The following is an 18,606-nucleotide window of genomic DNA, read 5'->3' as shown; positions in this document are numbered from 1 at the left end:
CCTGCCTCTGCCTCCCGAGTGCTGGGATTAAAGGCGTGCGCCACCGGTAGTTATTTTCAAGTCCTCCATAGGATTGATGTAAATATAGTATTTTTTTTTCTATATAAAGTCATTGACATACAAGATACTAAGAGGTGCTGGCTGGTAGGGGTAGAAATAACTTACCTTCCAATGCTAACCTGGGTTCCAGAACTGCTCCTTAATAGAGCCCTTCCCACCAGTCTACGTGTACCCTACAACACTGTTTTTATGAAATTCCAGAGCAGTTTCTGCTGCTCACTCTTCTGTAGTAAATTTTAATTTATTTTCATGAGACTAAGGGATTTCATTACCAATAAACAAGCTTTAAAAAGAAAACAATGGTAGAACTTCAATTTATTTTAATTAGAGCATAATCATTCTTGTCCAATCCAATGCTCAGCATTAAACTCAAATGGACTTTCACATCTTTCCTTGTGGAAAGGATCAGCTGTAGACAAGAAATCTTAGTGAACTTGTATTAATTCATGTATTGATAACATTAAAATTATCAATGTTAATTTTGAAAGGTATAGAAACATTTTCTATGTAGATATAACACACAAACTATGTAGACCCTAGCATCTGTGAAAAATGAAGATGCAGCACTGTGAGTTATAGATTATATACTCACTGAATAAGCTAAGTTGATAATTTTTTGCTATGCTAAGAACTTATAGTTGACACACAGTTGAGGGTCTAGTCAGTAGAAAGGGGCTATGATTGGTCTGACTGCTGTACACACCCTTAGTTTGTGCACTCAGGTAGTCCCTCTGCCAGCTTTTAAGTTTGCATCCTTTTGCTCCAGGACCAGACCCCCTTCCACTTCAGGCTTCTCCTTGTCCAGTGATAAAGTTAGTGTTCCTGCTTACTACACGTATGCTACTGCACAAACAAAATGACATATGACATATGAAAATGCTTCTAAAATCTGAGCAGACCTACACATGTTTGGTTTTGACATTCTCACAGATTACTTTTACTAAGAAGGTTCTCCAAATCCCTGTTTCTTCTAGACATCTCCGCAGTCAAGAGAAATGAAATACACATATGAATGGGTGAGCAATTTCCTCCTAGTTAGTACAATAACACTAGTTCTAGTTTTGTTGATAGGTAGGATAATTAAAATATTCAAAATTTTGACTTTAGGCACATCAATAACTGTTGTTTTAGGTACTATATCTTGGGGGATATGAGATGGCCCTAATTCCTCTGGGTTTCTTCATAACTGTTGTATTGTGTACTTTATCTTGGGGATATGTGGTGGTCCTAATTCCTCTGAATTTCTTCATAACTGTTGCATTGGGTACTGTATCTTAGGGATATGAGATGACACTAATTCCTCTGGATTTCTTCACAGGGCTGTCCTTCGCTATGCTTTCATCTGTACACCCTGTTTTTGGCTTATATGGATCTCTGTTTCCAGCCATCATTTATGCTATATTTGGAATGGGACGCCATGTTGCCACAGGTAATAAATATGGTCTATGCTTAAGCTTCTCATACAACTAATAAAATGGACTCAGAGTATTCATTAGCTCCTGCTTACCTTTTCCCAGACATTCTCACAGCGCTGAGGGATGTGAGGGATGTTTATTTATCAGATATGCCCTATGATTTATTGTGATGTCACTGTGTCATGAAAGAAAGACTCTGCAAATGGAAGCATTGCGGAATCGACAATGGAATAAGTATGTAAGCATGTGAAAGAAAACAAAGAGTAAACTTAGCTGTTCAATTATTGAAAAATATTTCAGATATTTCTTTGATTTTTGAACCAAATGACCTAAGATGCTGGTATACCTTACCCTACCCCACTCTGCATCTCTGAAAACCACAACAATGAATACAAAGGATGAGCAAATGTAATTATTTTGCTGATAGAATGGGCTGCATTTCTGTGTGAGCTACCCCAAAGTGAGTGCCTCTTTGGTTATTTATAAACTGCATGACCCTGGACAAGGTTTTAAAACTCTATTAGTTCCTTTTTTACTAATAAGATGACCCCTCTTCCATTTCTTATAATAGTAAGAGCTACACAATTGGCATATAGTTTTTAATGTAACACTTTATTAAATTAATGTGACAGTTATTGAGGTTTCTTACTACAAAATGATGCCTTAATCTTAAATGTTCATTCAATAACAAAATGAAGTTCAATGGAGACAATGCAAGAGACGTTGCTATTTATTTCTGTGAGATCTCAGCCCTTACGAAAAAACATTTCAGACTCTGTCTTCTGTGGTCAGTTGGTGTTGTTCATTGTATTACTTTCATATTGTCACAATTATCAGGAGATGTGTGGCTTGAAACAAGAGGACTTTCAGTAGTACTTCTGGAGGTCAGTGATCTGAATAAGTCTTCAAGTCCTAAACTGAGCAGTCAGTGAAGCTGCATTCCTTTCTGTATGCTTTAGCAAACAACCTCATTTTCTTGACTTTTCTATCTTCTAGAAGCTTTCTGCATTCCTGGGCTCCTGAACTTTCCACAATTTTCAAGGCCAGTAGTGGCATCTTCAGATCTCCCTCCCAAGACACCATCTTGTCTCCATTTTCTACATTTAAAAGATGTTCTGACTTCACTGGCTATGCCCAGACAATCAAGGATAATCATATTTAAGACCTATTAATTATTGAAATTAATTTCACCTACTACATTTATAATTTCTTGATATGGAGTATACATATTTATGGATTCTGAAGATTTGGTGTTGAAATTTTAAGAGGTTTTTGCTTATCACACACACATATGTTTTTTCATGAAATGATTTTGTACTTGTATAAATTTAATTTTTATATCACTAAACTTAGCTTTGAGAAATCACGTTAGCAGTTATTTATAGACTTGCTACCTAGCAAGTGCTCTATGAGCTTGGTTGAAATACAGAAACTGTCTTTCATTGCAGACATGCTGAATTAAAATTGGCATTTCCACAGGAGGTTTTACACTCCCCCTGCCTTGACATCATGATATATTTCAGTCTACAAAATGGTACAGAAGGCATGATTTATAATATTATATCTCACTTAGCATTACAGCTGATGTGTTTGGGTAAAGTGCACTATGATATACTTACAGTAGTGAATTAGCCACAGTGAGTTCTCAAAAATGAATCTGTACAACTATATACAAAAAATATATTTTAGTACATATGTGCATATGTGCCCATGAACATATGCATGTCTGTTTGTATATATGTGTGTTTCATAAAATGTGTATACTATTCAGTAGGAATGTTGTTAAGATATTTACAAGCTCCTGTCTTAATATAATGCATAAATGTATATTAATTGGTATTATATATACATTTCAAGTGAACTAGGAAGAAACTTCAAGGTTTCTTATGACAACACAGATAAAAGTCACAGACCTACAATGTGCACATCAGATATAGCCCAAACTACTGTTTTCCTCTTGATAAGAAAATGTTTTAGAATACTTATTCAGTGAGAGTTTTCTTTCAGATGCAAATGGAGACAGACACAGAATGAATTAGAAATTCTTTTCTTCAATATTTACTTATTTATTATTTAAGACATGTTTTCACTACTGATCCCCCTAGGTTGGAATTATGTATGTGAACTATTATTACACATGGCCGAAATTTCTTAACACTTATTGCTTTTTAATTGTCCTGCTTTCTACTTTTACCACAGAACATTTAAGTATGTCTATAGCAAGACAGCACACAGGGCTTAGGACACAGATATTTCTTCTGCTTGATCTAAGATAAAATAAAAAGGCAAAACAAAATTTCCTAATAGGCAATAATTACTTCTAGAAGCCAACATCATAGATGGTAGTTGACCGTCATAATCTAACACTTGGGAGACTGCAGCAGAAATTCTACAAAATGCCACGAATTCAAGCCCTGTGTGAACTATATAGTGACTTCCTGGTTATCTGGATCTCAGAGTGAACTGTCTAAAACTGAAAAAAAAAATTAAAAATACATAATGTAATACTTAAATGTATACACACACAAGCCATTGCATTTTATGGATAATTACTGTAGACATTTTACTGGTTGTACAGCTTGAAAAATACAACTTAAGTGAGATTCTGTAACCCTGAAAGTTATGTAATAACTCACCAGCTATAGATGCGATAGCTGTGATGTAGATTTTAAAATACACATTTTGCAAGCTACAGTCATCCTACTGTACAATAACTGTGGGTGTCACTCCACTTGTGAATTCATATTTCTTAGAACATGCTGAACTTTTCTGTTTTGGTTAAAAGTGAATATTAGAATCGTTAGCACCAGTAACAAACAGTGGACATTTTTTTCTGACAGGGGAACCACAGAAATGACTTTTATGATCTACTTGTGATTGTAACTATAAGGGCCATTGAATCTCTAAAGATACCCACAAATATTTAACACACAAATCATATTTCCCTTGTATTTGATCATATTTTAGTATAATGGGTTCATGTTCCCTGAAACTTTATTAAGAGACCAAATTAGTTCTGTGACAGAAACACACCTTATGTTGTGTTTTAGCCTCCCAGTCATGTGTTCAGAATGCAGTCTGAATTACTAAAAACAGTAAACTATAAAGCCAACCTTTATAAACTAAGTGTGACATTTTCATACATGTAAGCAATGTGTTCTGGTTATACCTTGCCTTTCCATCCTTCACCATCTCTATCCCTTAGGTGTGCCTTAATTTAGTACTTAATTTATTCTTTATTCACCTTCAAAATTAGAAAATTATTTGAAGTGGTAAGGACTATTCAGCAATTTAGAGAAAACTTTTAGAATCCCATTTAATAATACAAATAATTATTCACTGAAATATTTCAATACAGTGAGTTTTGAGACTCATCCCTCCCCCTGCCAACAAAGTCTTTCAGATGGCTCCTTCTATCCTGTTTAGTTCCTTCCTATCTTCTACTAAATCTGAAGAAATAGAATCCTAAATTAAAAAAATAACACAATAAAAAATCCCAAACAAACATGGAGGTATATTGCCTACGTGATTTTGCTCTGTGCTTTAGTGAGTATAAAGTCCCTCAAGTGTGACTTTCACACTTACTACCTGGTTTGATTTCAGGGCTCTCTGCTGTAAATTATGCCGTATCTGATAAATGCTCTTTACTTTGCATTACTCATCTGGATGCTAGAATCTTGTCTCCAATCATTAGTTATGTTCTTAATTTAGTTCTGTATGATGAGTACACTTTTTATAGAAATTAATATCTATTGATTTATTAAGAATGTCTAGCTCACTGAGAACAATCAATTCTCAGAAAACAGTATAACCATAACAAAACACTATTAATTTTACTAAGACTTATCTAGTAATTAAACACTTATGGGGTGCTAATGGCATGCTATTAGATGCTAACTATGATATATTTGTGTGACATTTAAGACTTTTAGGAATATCAAAGGGTGAGGAATATGCTCTTTCTATAGACAAGGAGATTGAGGAAATAGGAATTGGATTTAAGGGCAGATCCATTGGAATCTACACCACCCATGTTATTCTAAATCCACAGTGATACCACAGCTCTTCTTCAAACCCTCTAGTCTTACTGGACTACTTATAACACTACTTACTACTAGCAAAGAAGACTGTGGGAGGTGTCCACGGCCAGCAGACTCTGCTGGCCTTATTTTGTCTGTGGGAGGTGCCTATTTCCTGTAGAGTCCCTTTCCCTGGAGGCTCACCTATAAACTAGAACAAGGTAAGATCTTTAAAATATGAAGTGAGGGGAGGCTTGTACAACCCAGCATATGTTCATTTAATCTGGGTTTGCTGAACGTTCCTGGAGGAATCAGCATTTGTCATCTACACTGGTGCATTCTCAGGCGAGCGATGTCAAGGAGAAAAGCACCCGAGCCCCTGTCAGGAGGCGAGCAGCATACTGAATAAAGTCCTCCTTAGAAACCAAGCTGTGGACATTTCCAGGAAATGTTCATTTAACCATGTCTAGCAGCAGTAGACAAACATGTGGGTTTAATCTTTTTGGGTACCCTGGCATTTTGTTCATGAAAATAAAGTCTGCTCAGTTATCATAGGTAGAGCTATCAGAATCATAGGTAGAAAGTGTGTAACCTGGTGAGGAGTAACTGGATGGATAGCTGTGACTCTGCATCTGAACCACATCTTGGAAGATGAGAAATTGACTTGGTAGATTAGAGGAACCTCCATTTTAGCCAACAGGTTTATACTTGTTCATTAAGTCTTCAAGCTTTTCTCCCGTTACTCTCCTCAAACTCTCAAGTACCAGTAGCATTTAGTGGATAAGGCAATTTAGAGCCAGAGTGACATACTTCAGAAGACATTGTTGATATGTTGAAAGGTTGGGTTTGAATCCAGGCAACAATTATGTACCTTAGATACTCTCTATGCAGAGATTTAGAAAAGTGTGTAGCTGAGAAAGACACGACAGCTCAGCAGGCACTGGGGCACATCAGGTGTACTGTCTGGTTTTTTCATAGAATGGTATGAAAGAAATGGGGTCCATTGGAGTACACTGTGTTTCTAATAGCTCTCCATGACTGTTCAATATTCATGGTAGAATCCAATAGCTTTTCATGCTTACATGGAAGCTTTCTGACATCACTCTCACTTCCAGGCACCTTTGCCTTGACATCCTTGATATCAGCCAACGCTGTGGAACGACTGGTCCCTCAGAGCAGCAGGAACCTCACCACACAGAGCAACTCAAGTGTGTTGGGCTTATCCGAGTTTGAGCTGCAGAGAATCGGGGTTGCAGCGGCTGTTTCTTTCTTGGGTGGAGTGATTCAGGTAAGCAGCCCTGAGACTGGATAGGATGGAAGAGGAAGGAACAGAGGGAAAGCAGCCAGTATTGCATTTTCATTTTAACCAGCGTCTCTGCACGGCAATCAAGTTTTATCATTATGGAAATGTGTAATGATTCTATAAATGCTGGTTAGAGGAATGAAGTAGAATCACTAGATTAAAGATTCAGAGTAACATTTAGTAAAATCTTACCTTTAGAAGATTTTTTTTTAGTAGTGAGAGTACAAACATGAAGGTGGGTGGGTAGGGAGGTGTTGAGGACTTGGGGAGGAGTTGGAGGAGGAGAAAGAATTATGATAAAATATAATACATAAATTAAAAACAAAATAGAATTTTAATAATTTTAAAAGAGTGTTTTATGGCCCAGAAAGATGGCATAGGGCTTAAAAATACTTGCTTTTCTTGCAGACATAGGTTCAATTTATATATATATTTTTTATTAGGTATTTTCATCATTTACATTTACATGCTATCCCAAAAGTCCTCCATACCCCCCCCCCTACTCCCCTACCCACCCACTCCCACTTTTCGGCCCTGGCNTTCCCCTGTACTGGGGCATATAAAGTTTGCAAGTCCAATGGGCCTCTCTTTCCAGTGATGGCCGACTAGGCCATCTTTTGATACATATGCAGCTAGAGTCAAGAGCTCCGGGGTACTGATTAGTTCATATTGTTGTTCCACCTATAGGGTTGCAGATCCCTTTGGCTCCTTGGGTACTTTCTCATAGGTTAAATTTTTAGCATTCATATGGAGGCCCAAAAAACTGCCCATTTAGCTTCAGGAGATCCAGCACCCTCTTCTGTGGGTACCAGGTACACTTGCAGTATGATGTACACACACACACACACACACACACACACACACACACACACACACACACATGCATATAGACACAGAAGCAGGCAAAATACTCATACACATGAAATTGAAAATCAATCTTTTTAAAGGTATTTTAGAAATAGAATAGGCTTCTTTGTAATACAGTGAGGCCAAGCCATGTTCATAGCTGATCAGAGTATCATTGGAAAGAGTGTTGAAAGAGAAATTTCTACAACAGGATGATGCAGCTAGCTTTATCAAATACTTCTCTGTGGAAGCATTTTATGGTTTTGCTGTGTACACGGACAGTAGATGATACTGAGTCTGTTTTCTTGGCTTGCTGCTCTAAGGCCTCTAGACTCATACCTTCACGACTCTGCCTTTTCACAACTCTTGAATATCTATTGCTGCCACATTGGCTATTGTCAAGTGTTCATTAGAAGATCAGCATTTGATACTTGCTTGTTTTTAATGACATGATTATATGTATGTAGATCATGTTGATCATGACTTTAAGATGAACTTTTAGTCACTGACAACATGCCAGATCAGAACAACTTACAGGAGAAAAGATTTAGCTGTGTTCACAGCTTCAAAACTGTCAGTCCACCATTGCTAAGCTATATTTCTGGGCACAGAACACCATAGAAGAAAAAGGTAGCTCAAGGCAGCACAGCTGTAAAGTAGAGAGAAGGTAAGTGAATTTGGACCTTGGCAGTCTCTGTAGCACAGAATCTGTGATCCACTGCTGGCGATAGAGCCTCACCCCTCAGTTTCTACAATCTCCTAGTCACACCACCAGACTATCAGTCTGCTCATGTATGGGGTTAGAGCCGTAATGATCGAATAAGACCCCTGCCCATTGCTTTGAGGAACAAATCTTCAACACATCATTTGGGGAGATAAATTTTATACTCAAACAATAGCACAAAGAAAGGCACTAAATATTAGATTCAAAATCCCTTGTTTAGTGATCATTTCCGCTGGCTTATTTCTTGTAAACTAAATTGTGTATAATTCAGTTTTCTGGGTGTCTGTGTTTATTTGTCTTATGGTTTACAAGATCAAATGTGAACATAAAAAAGAGAGACTAGTTGATGATCATGTGAATAAATGGAAAGAAAAAAATGTGAACTACAAAAAAAGAGAAACTACAATTCTTTGAGCATTGCCTTCTGGTTGTGTCAGAAGGGCCAAAGAATCAACAGTATTAAATGGACTGAGAACTTAAGTCTGCATAGTAACCAAGAAAATGAACTGTTTGCCATGATGACAGCCCAGCTGTGGCCTTCACCATGTGTGTTCAAACATGGAGGATGCCAGCATACACTGAGACTTGCATGGGCTGTGGGAAACACCTGACATGGCTCCATCTCAGACAAAATCAGCTATGCCAACTCGTGTTTGGGGCACAGAAATGTCGTATTGGGTTTGATATAGATTCCTCTTAATTCCTGCTCATTCAAAATGAAAATCTCTGCATTAAAGTGGTAAAAATTATCACAGTGCTTCCCCTTGCTCTGTTATCTCCCATTTCTGTTTCTTGTACAAATAGTTACAGGTGTACATTATTTTCAGAATAAATCATTGTTAAGAAGACTAGTAACCGTCTTCTTAGTCTAATGTTAACTATTTTCTATGAGTCTCAAACCAGGTATTTTATTATCATTTAGCATATTTGGATTAAGACATTGCACAGTATGCTATAAAAGCAGAGGCTGAGATTCAAGTAAGAAAACTAAATCTCCTTGCTCCCTCTGAAGCTCCATAGAAACATAGCAGTAAAGCAGGATATTATTAAAGATAATAAAGTCATCTCATTTTCATGGCCTTTTACTGCATGAAAAATGTGATCCAGATAGCTGAATGTTTTCTCTTGTAAGTTTGTCAGACATCTGCTTCCCTTCCTCTGTCCCAGGCTCAGGTCCTGGATGTGCATCTGTGAGTTGGTCAACTTTTAAGCAGATGGCTGGACTCTGTTTGACCCCCACACTCGTCTGTCCCTTCTCAGGCTAGAGTCCGTGAGATCCTTTGGATCCAGTTCCTCCTTCAGTACTTTCTGTTGTTCTGCATCTTGAGTCCGTTGACAAGGAGGAAAGTGTTCTGCAAACACAGTATGCTGTTCAACCACTCTCGGGTTGTTTTTCTTACTTTTATGTTGTCTTTCCCCTTCCCCGCAGACACACAACACATACATTTTTTTAAGTTCTCCGAAGCAATCATGATTGACTTCATGTCCAGACTGTGTAAATTAGAAATGGTCTCAGTTGTGGATAGCAGACAGGCCAATCCTCAAAGGCAAATCTTAAAGACATCAGTTGCTTCTCTGGGGCATTGGTAGGTTTTAATGTCTGTCAACACATTCTGTTTACGAACAGATCTGCTTTCTCTTATTACATAACAAGCCCTGCCCCTTAGTATGCTTTTCAGTTTTCAATCTCCCTTTCCTTCTCTTTCCCTCCCTTTCCTCCCTCTTTTTCTCTGCCTTTGTCTCTTGCCTTTTCTTTCTGTGTCTGTCTGTCTGTCTGTCTGTCTGTCTGTCGTCTGTCTGTCTCTCACCGGTGATTGACCCCAGATTCCAGGGGTTTTTACTGGTTTTCTATCAGAAGTCTTTGTCTTTTTAGTCCCTTCCTTTTCAGATTTTCAGATTTTTTTTTTTTATGTCTTAGGGATTTTAGTCCTTTAAATATGCCATGTGTTGCCATTTCCCCCCATTGTGACCATTATTGAACTGTATTTTACCATGTACAATTGAAAAATACGTGGAATTCATCAGTCCTATGGTTTCAGTGGACTTTAAGCAATCATCAGGAAGCTTTTCCACTGCAATGATTTGATAGAGAGATTCACACAGTCTTCCTCTTGGTACTATAGGATTTAATGGTTTGTTTTCTTTTATATTTGGTTTCTTGGTGACTGAGGAAAACCTTCTATCATTCCTAGAATTACATTGCCTTCTAGCTATGTGCAAAGACCTAAAGAACTAGGGATAAAAAGTGAAAAGGGAGTTTATTTTACATGTGATGGGATATATGAATCTGACTTCATTATTGCTTTCTAAGTGGCTGCCTCATTGTGCCAGCAACATTGATTTAAGGGTCTGGTTTGTATGGATAGAATGTGCCAGCCTTATTATTTCCATATATATTTAGATAAAATTCAGGGCAGATCTTATTCTAGCTGCTGTATGTCTGTCCTCAGGACAGTAACACTGCTTTATGGAGACTATTTTATTATTTAGTGTTGTATAGGATGGTTCATTTTTGTAGATTTTTTGTGTGTTTATGAATATTCTTACATCTTGGTTTTAACATCAATGCACCATATTCCATGAAGGCAATTATATTGATATTTTTGTGGTGTTGCTATCTTTACTATGCTCATTTGTCACCACCAAGAACAAGGGGTGTTTTTATTTTTGTTCAAGTCTAACTTGGCATGTTGTGGTGGTCTTGTAAAGTTTTCTTTTTACAGATTTTACAATCTTTATGACATTTATTCCTAAGGTTTATGTTAATTTGCTGTTACTATAAATGGGATTTTCTTTAGCATTGTATCATGTTTCTACTTTCTATGGGTAGAAAAGCTACTAATTTTTAATGCTAATTTTTATTTTTATAAGTTCTATTTTTTCTTTTTAATTTACAACATAAAGTAATTGTTTTAATATGGTGTTTTCACACACATACACACACACACAGACACTCATTATAATTTATTCATTGTTCATCTCCAGTGTTCCTCCCATTCCTTTTACTCTCCTTCCTTCTCCTGAGTTAGTTTTCTCTGCTTTCATGTCACATGTATTCCATTAATCCATCGTTCCCTTCCTCAATTCCCATAAGATCTCTTCCTCCTCTTTCACTGTGAATCAAAAGTCAGTATGTGAGGAAAAAAATCACTTCTTTTTCTGACTCTGGCTCATATCACTTAACATGATCTCCAGTTACATCCACTTACTTGAAAATATCACAATTTCACTTTTCTTTAGGCCTATATAAAAGTTTGTTGTGTACATATATCACAGGGTATTTATCTGTTAAATACTGTTAGATATGTAGCTTGGTTCCATATCCCAAAACTGTCAGTTGTTGAGCAATAAACATGGGTGTGTAACTATTTCTGTGGTGTGTTAACTTTACATTAAGGATGATATAGGTGGGTCGTATGATTGATATACATCTTTATGACATGTATTCCTAAGGTGTGTGTGTGTGTGTGTGTGTGTGTGTGGGTGTGTGTATAAAATTTCAAACCTCCACATTGACATCCAAGGTGGTTTTACCTGTTTATATTCTTACTTATATTGCATATGGATTCTGTTTTCCCAGTATCTTCACCAGCATTTTTTGTTACTTGTTTTCTTTATGATAGCCATGCTGACTGTGATGAGAAGCATTCCTAAAGCATTTTCATTATTTATTAACCATTTGTACTTCTTATGATCATGGTCTATTCAGTCTATTATTCCATTGATTGGTTGGACAACTCGATTCCTTTTGTGTTTAAAATGATCAGTTCTTTATACATTATGTTCATTACTCCTGTATATGTAGCTGGCAAGAATTTTCCTCAGTTCTGCAGGCTGTCTCCTCACTCCGGTGATCACTTTCTTTGCTCTGGAAAGCTTTTTAGTTTTATGGCACTTCATCTATATATTTTGGGATTGTTTCCTCTGCTAGAGTTCAGTTTGAAAAGTCTTTGCCTATGCAACTGTCTTGCCTGGTATCTTACTTACAGTTTCCTCTGGTATTTCAGAAGTTACAAGTCATTCATCCAGGCCTTTGAATCATTTAAAATTACACTTTATGTCTAGTGAGAGAGAATGATCTCCAATATTCATCTTTCTGGGTAGGATTTCTTTGGTTTCTGGGGTGCTTTTATATTTCCATATAGATTTAACAATTGTGTTTTCTAGTTCTGGGAAAGATGTCACTGGTATTTATGGTAGGTGTCATTGAACCTGTAGATCCTTTTCACTAACATAGACATTTTTTTAAACAGTATTAAACTTGTCAGTTTGTAAGCATGGAAGAATTTTTCTATTCATTTTTATAATTTTTAAAAATTTCTTTCTTTAGTGTATCAAAGATTCTATTGAAGATACCTTTTCAATTTCTTAGTCAACTTTATTCCTAGATATTTTATGTGTTTAAAAGGCTATCATGAGTGGAAATTTTTCCCGACTTCTTTTTTTGTAAGCTATTTTTTGGTATTGATAAAGTTTATTGATTTATGTATGGTTTTGGAAGTCTTATGCTCTGAAGATACAGCATGACCAAGACAACTCTTAAAGGAAAGAATATGATCGGGGACTTGCTTACAGTTTCAGAGGTTTAGTCTGTTATTGCCATGATAGGAAGCAGACAGATATAGTCCTAGAACTGTAGCTGAAGCTTTGCATTCTGATCCACAGGGCGCTGGTGGTAGCCGTGGGGTAGACACTGAGCCTCGTGTGGGCTTTGGAAACCTTAGAAACCTACCTCCAACTTCCTCCATTTCTTCCAAAAAGGCCGCACCTCCTAATCCTTTCCCCAAAATTTACAGCAACTGGGAACCAACAATTCAAACATATGAGACTACTGGGGACATTCACATTCAAACGTCCACTTTGTACTCTTGACCCCATAGTTTTAAAATAATGCAAAATGTATTCAGTCCAACTTCAAAAATCCCATAGTCTTTCAGTTTCAAAACAGTTCCAAATTCTAAAGTTTCTTCTGAGACTCAAGGTAAACTCTTAACTGTAACCACTTGTAAAACAAACAAGCAAACAAACAAACAAACAAACACACAAACAAATGAGGTCACATACCTCCAACAACAGTGCTGCAGAGTATCCATTACCATTTCCTAATGGAGAAATCCCCTCACAAAGAGGGCACAGTGAAGAAATACTAGACAGAAGCAAAACTGAAAACCTGCAAGGCAAATTGCAAATTCTGTCTTAGATGGGTTTTTAGATCTCCAGCTCCTTTTAACTTTGTTAACTGCAACAAACTCCTCTTTCTCTTGAGCAGCTCTCCTTGGCAATTCTAGTATCTAAAACATCTTGGGGTCTCCAACCCAATTCCAGTTTCAGCCTCACAGCTTCATGCAGTGGGACTCCATGCAAGGACTACCCTGTGAAATGCCTTGTCCCAATGGAGGAAAATTACATAACCCCTTTTTTGTATCCTTTTTAAAATTCTAAGCTATGTTGTTGCTAACATTGCTAAATTCTGCCTTCTGCTTGAGGTGAAACCTGACCCCATTTGTAGGGAAATCCCTTGGGCTTATTTCCTTCAAAGAATGCAGGGTGTTCTGGATTGGGCCTGCCCTAAGGGTAGGACACCTTTATTCAATTTTGTGTCAGATCTTTGTTTAAGCTTTTTGTCTCCAGTGAGCTCAGGACTTGTCTCTATCATTGCATTTCCAGGTGCTCCTTTTCTTTTCAAACTGTAGCTTTTATATTTGTCTTCATCCAGCTTGTACCTTTTCGTTGTAGATCTGCAAATGAGTAATTGCAGATAACCACATGACACAGTCAGTATTAGGCTATCTCGAAATCTCTGCCAATGACATCAATCCAAAACCCTTTAATTTAGCCTTGGGTTGACTCACAGGACAAGGGCAAAATAGCGGCACATTCTTGCCAAATATCAGAAGAATGGTCTGTAGCCCAGCTGATACTATTAATAATGTTCCCCTCTGAAAGCTCTTGAGCCAGGTCTCCACACTATCAGTGCTCCTGTCTTTCATGTTCATGCCTGCCAAGGTACCTTATCACTGCTTTAGCCTTATTCCAACTGCTACTATATTAGTTACTGTTTTACTGCTCCAGAGAGATACTATAACTAAGGCACTCTTATACAAGAGAACATTTCATTGTCGGCTTGCTTACAGTTTCAGAGGGTTAGTCCCTTATCATCATGGAGTGAAGCAGACAGGCAAGCAATACACATTCACACCGTAGGCCACCTTTGCCTGGATAACATTTTGTAGCTATCTCACCTTTTCCCTCTGCTTTTCCTTGTCTACCCCCCTTTATTTTTCTGTCTCTCTGTGTGTGTCTCTCATACACAGTCATTCAAGCAATATAAAACTTCTCCTCCCCTTACCATTTTATTTATATTATAGTGTATAAAATGAAATGGTATAGCAACGTAATGTGATGTGTGTTTGTGCTCTAAATTCGATTATGGAGCTTTTCAAAGATTGTTTTAGTGAGGTATATTTGTTGTACATTAAATTCTGTCTATTTCTAATGTACAGTTTGATAAAATTTGACATCTGTACATATCCATGAAACCATAATCATCAAAGTCATAATATCTGTCACACCTATCCATTGCACACACCCATTTTTTCTGGACCATTTTTAATTACATTTTCTCAGTCTTTCATGCATCTTCAGTCTCACTTCATAGCATTCTTGGTCTACTTCAGACTCCAGGCTCCACTTACAGCTATTGATCATCTAGGATCATCACAATTGCTTCTTAGCATTGGAAGGAATTCCTGTTATAGCTCATCTAATTTCCTACTATGGATAATACAGTAGCTAGATTGACAGCAATGCTAATTCTTTTGTTCTGATTTTTGTCATTCTTTTTTTTTCTTCTTGGAAGTATGTGTGTTGGCATCGTTGTAGTACTCATATGTGTGTGTTTATGTAGATTGTATGCATAGAGGTATGTGTGAATATTGCAGGTTGACCTGGAAGGACTTCCTCATTTTTCTCTACTCTTTCTATTGAGTCAGAACCTTTCACTTCATACAGAGCTTGCTGACTTGGCCCATCTAGGTAGCTGTCTTGCTGCAGGGATCCCCTTTCTCTATGTCCCATGTATTGCAATTACAAGTGGGCCAACTTGTCCACTGAACACTTACATATGTGCTGGGGATTTGAAGTTTAATCCTTATGTTTCTGAGGTATGCACTTCATTCATAGAACCATCTTCTCATAGTATATAAATGTATGTGAATATATGTGCTCCCAGATGCACATGTCTGTGCATACATGTAAGCTACTCTCTGATTTATTTCCTTGAGAAACTTTCTCACTGAGCCTGGATCTTGGTTGACATCCACCAATACCAATGATTTTCTTGACTCTGTCTTCCACAACACTCAGGTTGCATATGTACATGACCATGGCTGGCTTTGTGAGTACTGTATTTGAACATAGGACCTTGGGCAAGCACTATTAGCCATTATCTCACCTTTCCAGCCTCACTATCATTCCTCTCTCTAAGCCACATTATCATTTGTAAAGAGCATTTTAGTGTAATTATAATTGATATTATAATTAATATTATAATTATGCATTATTAATATTACTTTTGATGAAACACAAGAAAGAAAAAGAAAACCAAGTTTCCTAGCCAAGAGCCAGTAGCAGTCAAGAGAAGAACTGCTTGCACACTAACAACAACGGACTGGTAAATTCAGGGTTGAGTTTTGAGATATAGGGATACATCTTTCTGTAGGGAAGTAAGCATTCAATAAAAGCCATTGCCCTTTCAGAGCCATCGATGTCCCTTATTAGTCTCCATGATGGGCACTTTGCCTCTTTCTTTTTCCAAGAACTTAGAGAGGCCTGGGACTGTCCTTTAACCATTTAATTTTGGAAAATTTCCCAAGCTCTACTTTTCTGAAGTAACCTCAGGACAAGATTTCTGCCCGGAGGACAAAGCATATACAGCTCCTTTGTTTATGAGTTGCATAAGCGCTGGTGGGGGTGGGGTGTCCAGTGACAGAGAGCAGTGGTATTGCACCACTGGCTTCTAGCAACATATGGTCTTAAGTCTTCAGGGTGACCAACTACAGATCAAGATCTTCCACCTCCCTGGAGTTTTGCACCAAACATATGTAGCATACTAAATAAGATGCTCATGGAGATAGAAGGACTTCAGATAAAAGCTATTCACCCTGTCTTTTTCCATACATCATACTTATTTTTTTCCCTGAAAATCATGAGCGTTATTCTTCTGTAAAGGGGAAGGTTGGACATTCTAGTCCCTGCCTCCCCAGTGCTTGAATGCAAATGTGTGCCACCATGGCCAGCTATTGTTAAAAACGAATAGACTATGGAGATGAAACTCAGGCAAGTACTTTACTGAATAATCACCCGTAAGCCTTTATACAGCATATTATAATTAGGAGATGGCATAATGGAATTTGTACTTCATCTACACTATTGAAACTGCTGAGTTGTATAGCTTATAGTCTTATTTATTTATTCATTCTTTTATTTATTTTTTCATTGATTCATTTGTTTGTTTGTTGAGACAAGGTCTCTCTATGTAGCCCAGGCTGTCCTCAAACTTGAAGTGTTGATTTGGCTTGTTCAGTGCTGAGACGAAAGGCCTGTGCCACCAGGCCCAGCTTTCCTAGCTGATACTGAGAAAGGAAGCAGGGGAAGCAAAGCCATCATCTTCTAGAGCACTCTGCTCTCTCTCTTTCCCACATGTCACTTTGTGTTCAGTCCCAGCATCCTGTGCTCCAGGCCCACACTATGAAGTGGGCAGAAACGTTGGTTCCATGCTCACTCAATGGGTTGACAAAGATCTTTCCCCAGCCATGTAGGCTCTTCCCTCTGTCTACAAACATGGCTGTGTAACTTTGTGTGGTCCCATAAGGCACTGCTCATTCCTTTTCTTCTAAGGCTTCTTGATACCAGGAAGTAGTACTTGTGTGTTTGTCTTCCTTCATACACTGCAGGCCTCTGTGGAACACAGAGTGTTTACCCCTCTAATTCCAGCAGCTGGTGCTTAATAATGATGACTTAAAGAAATTAAAGAGGGAAAAGGTTAATTAAATGCTAGTGGCTCCACAATGTTAAATAAGCAAAATTAAATGAAGATTTTTTTCTTACCTTTACAGATTAGTCTTTATTTATTTTTGCTTCCATTTTTTTTTTTAAATCAAAGGACAGAAAATCATTCTATATCTTTTAAGTTGTACTGCTTTTATTAATGAAGGAGGTTAACAAAACTTAGAACTTTCTAAGTTGGTGATATAGTCTATGGTCCATTCTGATCTAGTGTAACAGTCTAGTCAACAGATCTCTACTTCTGTGTCACCATTATTCCTATACATGATGGAAAGTCAAACTACAAGTCAACTGTCTATCAACTCTACTCATCCCAGTCGGCCTTCATGCTGTTTCTATAGGTTGGAGTAGAAAGGAAGGCAGAAGAGTCAAACCATGCACCCCTGCAGTTCTGATTCTCATGGTCTCTTGCTTCATTTAGGTTTGTCATGAAAATTCTGGCCACCAAATGTATTATGGCATACTCTTTGGCCACATATGGAACTGCAAATAGAAACAATTCTTGAAGCAAGTGCATTTGTGACATGTTCTGTGGCACAGTGAAGTCAAGCCATGTGTGTTTACCAACATATTTGCCTGCTGGGTTATTAAGGCCATCTCTGTTATCCTTTCTCATTCTGTGTGCTTTAGGGACTGTGTCTTTCTAACTCTGGCCATCCCTCTCATACTCACCTTTTCAATGACTGCTTCACATTCTAACATTAGATTGAGTCCATTAAAGCTTGGCTCTGATGCAGGAGCCAGACTTACATAAGTCTTGGCAAAATTAGTTATTTAATAAATGTATGGAAGAATGATGTCACTTGCTCCTGAGGCACTCCCTTTTAACTGCTTTTTACATTACTCCTTGTCTCACTTCAGCATTTCTTGATGTATTTTCTGCTATTCCCTCTTGGCTAGTTTTACTCTTTTTAAGCAAACAGAGCTGTCTACTCCACATAACCCTGCTGAACTAGTTTCCATCTATACTTCACTTTTGGTCTGCTTTCTAATCAGATCTCTGTCTTGAATCCCTCCTTAAGTGTGACAGACAATTCAAAAATGTGTTCTGTCTTTCTGTGAATCCAGTGGCACATCTTCTCTTCTCTTCTCTTCTCTTCTCTTCTCTTCTCTTCTCTTCTCTTCTCTTCTCTTCTCTTCTCTTTCTTCCTTCTTTCTTCTCTCCCTCCTTTC

General features: G+C 37.6%; 1 protein-coding gene across 8 annotated transcripts in view; it reads left to right on the top strand.

Annotated features, from left to right (window-relative positions):
• The window catches only part of Slc26a7 (solute carrier family 26 member 7), a 121,699-nt gene that overhangs the window by 28,936 nt on the left and 74,157 nt on the right, over positions 1–18,606 (top strand). For all 8 annotated transcript variants that reach the window (XR_003836456.1, XM_029476360.1, XM_029476359.1 and 5 more), the window contains exons 3-4: positions 1,379–1,489; positions 6,610–6,782. Coding sequence is in view for 7 of the 8 variants with exons in the window: in XM_029476360.1 (XP_029332220.1) it covers positions 1,379–1,489; positions 6,610–6,782 (284 nt within the window). In the remaining variant the exon portion in view is untranslated. The remainder of the gene's footprint in view (positions 1–1,378; positions 1,490–6,609; positions 6,783–18,606) is intronic.

The sequence above is a fragment of the Mus caroli genome, chromosome 4, assembly GCF_900094665.2.
Source record: "Mus caroli chromosome 4, CAROLI_EIJ_v1.1, whole genome shotgun sequence".
NCBI classification, from domain to species: domain Eukaryota; kingdom Metazoa; phylum Chordata; class Mammalia; order Rodentia; family Muridae; genus Mus; species Mus caroli.
This window is presented reverse-complemented; position numbering and strand designations above follow the sequence as displayed.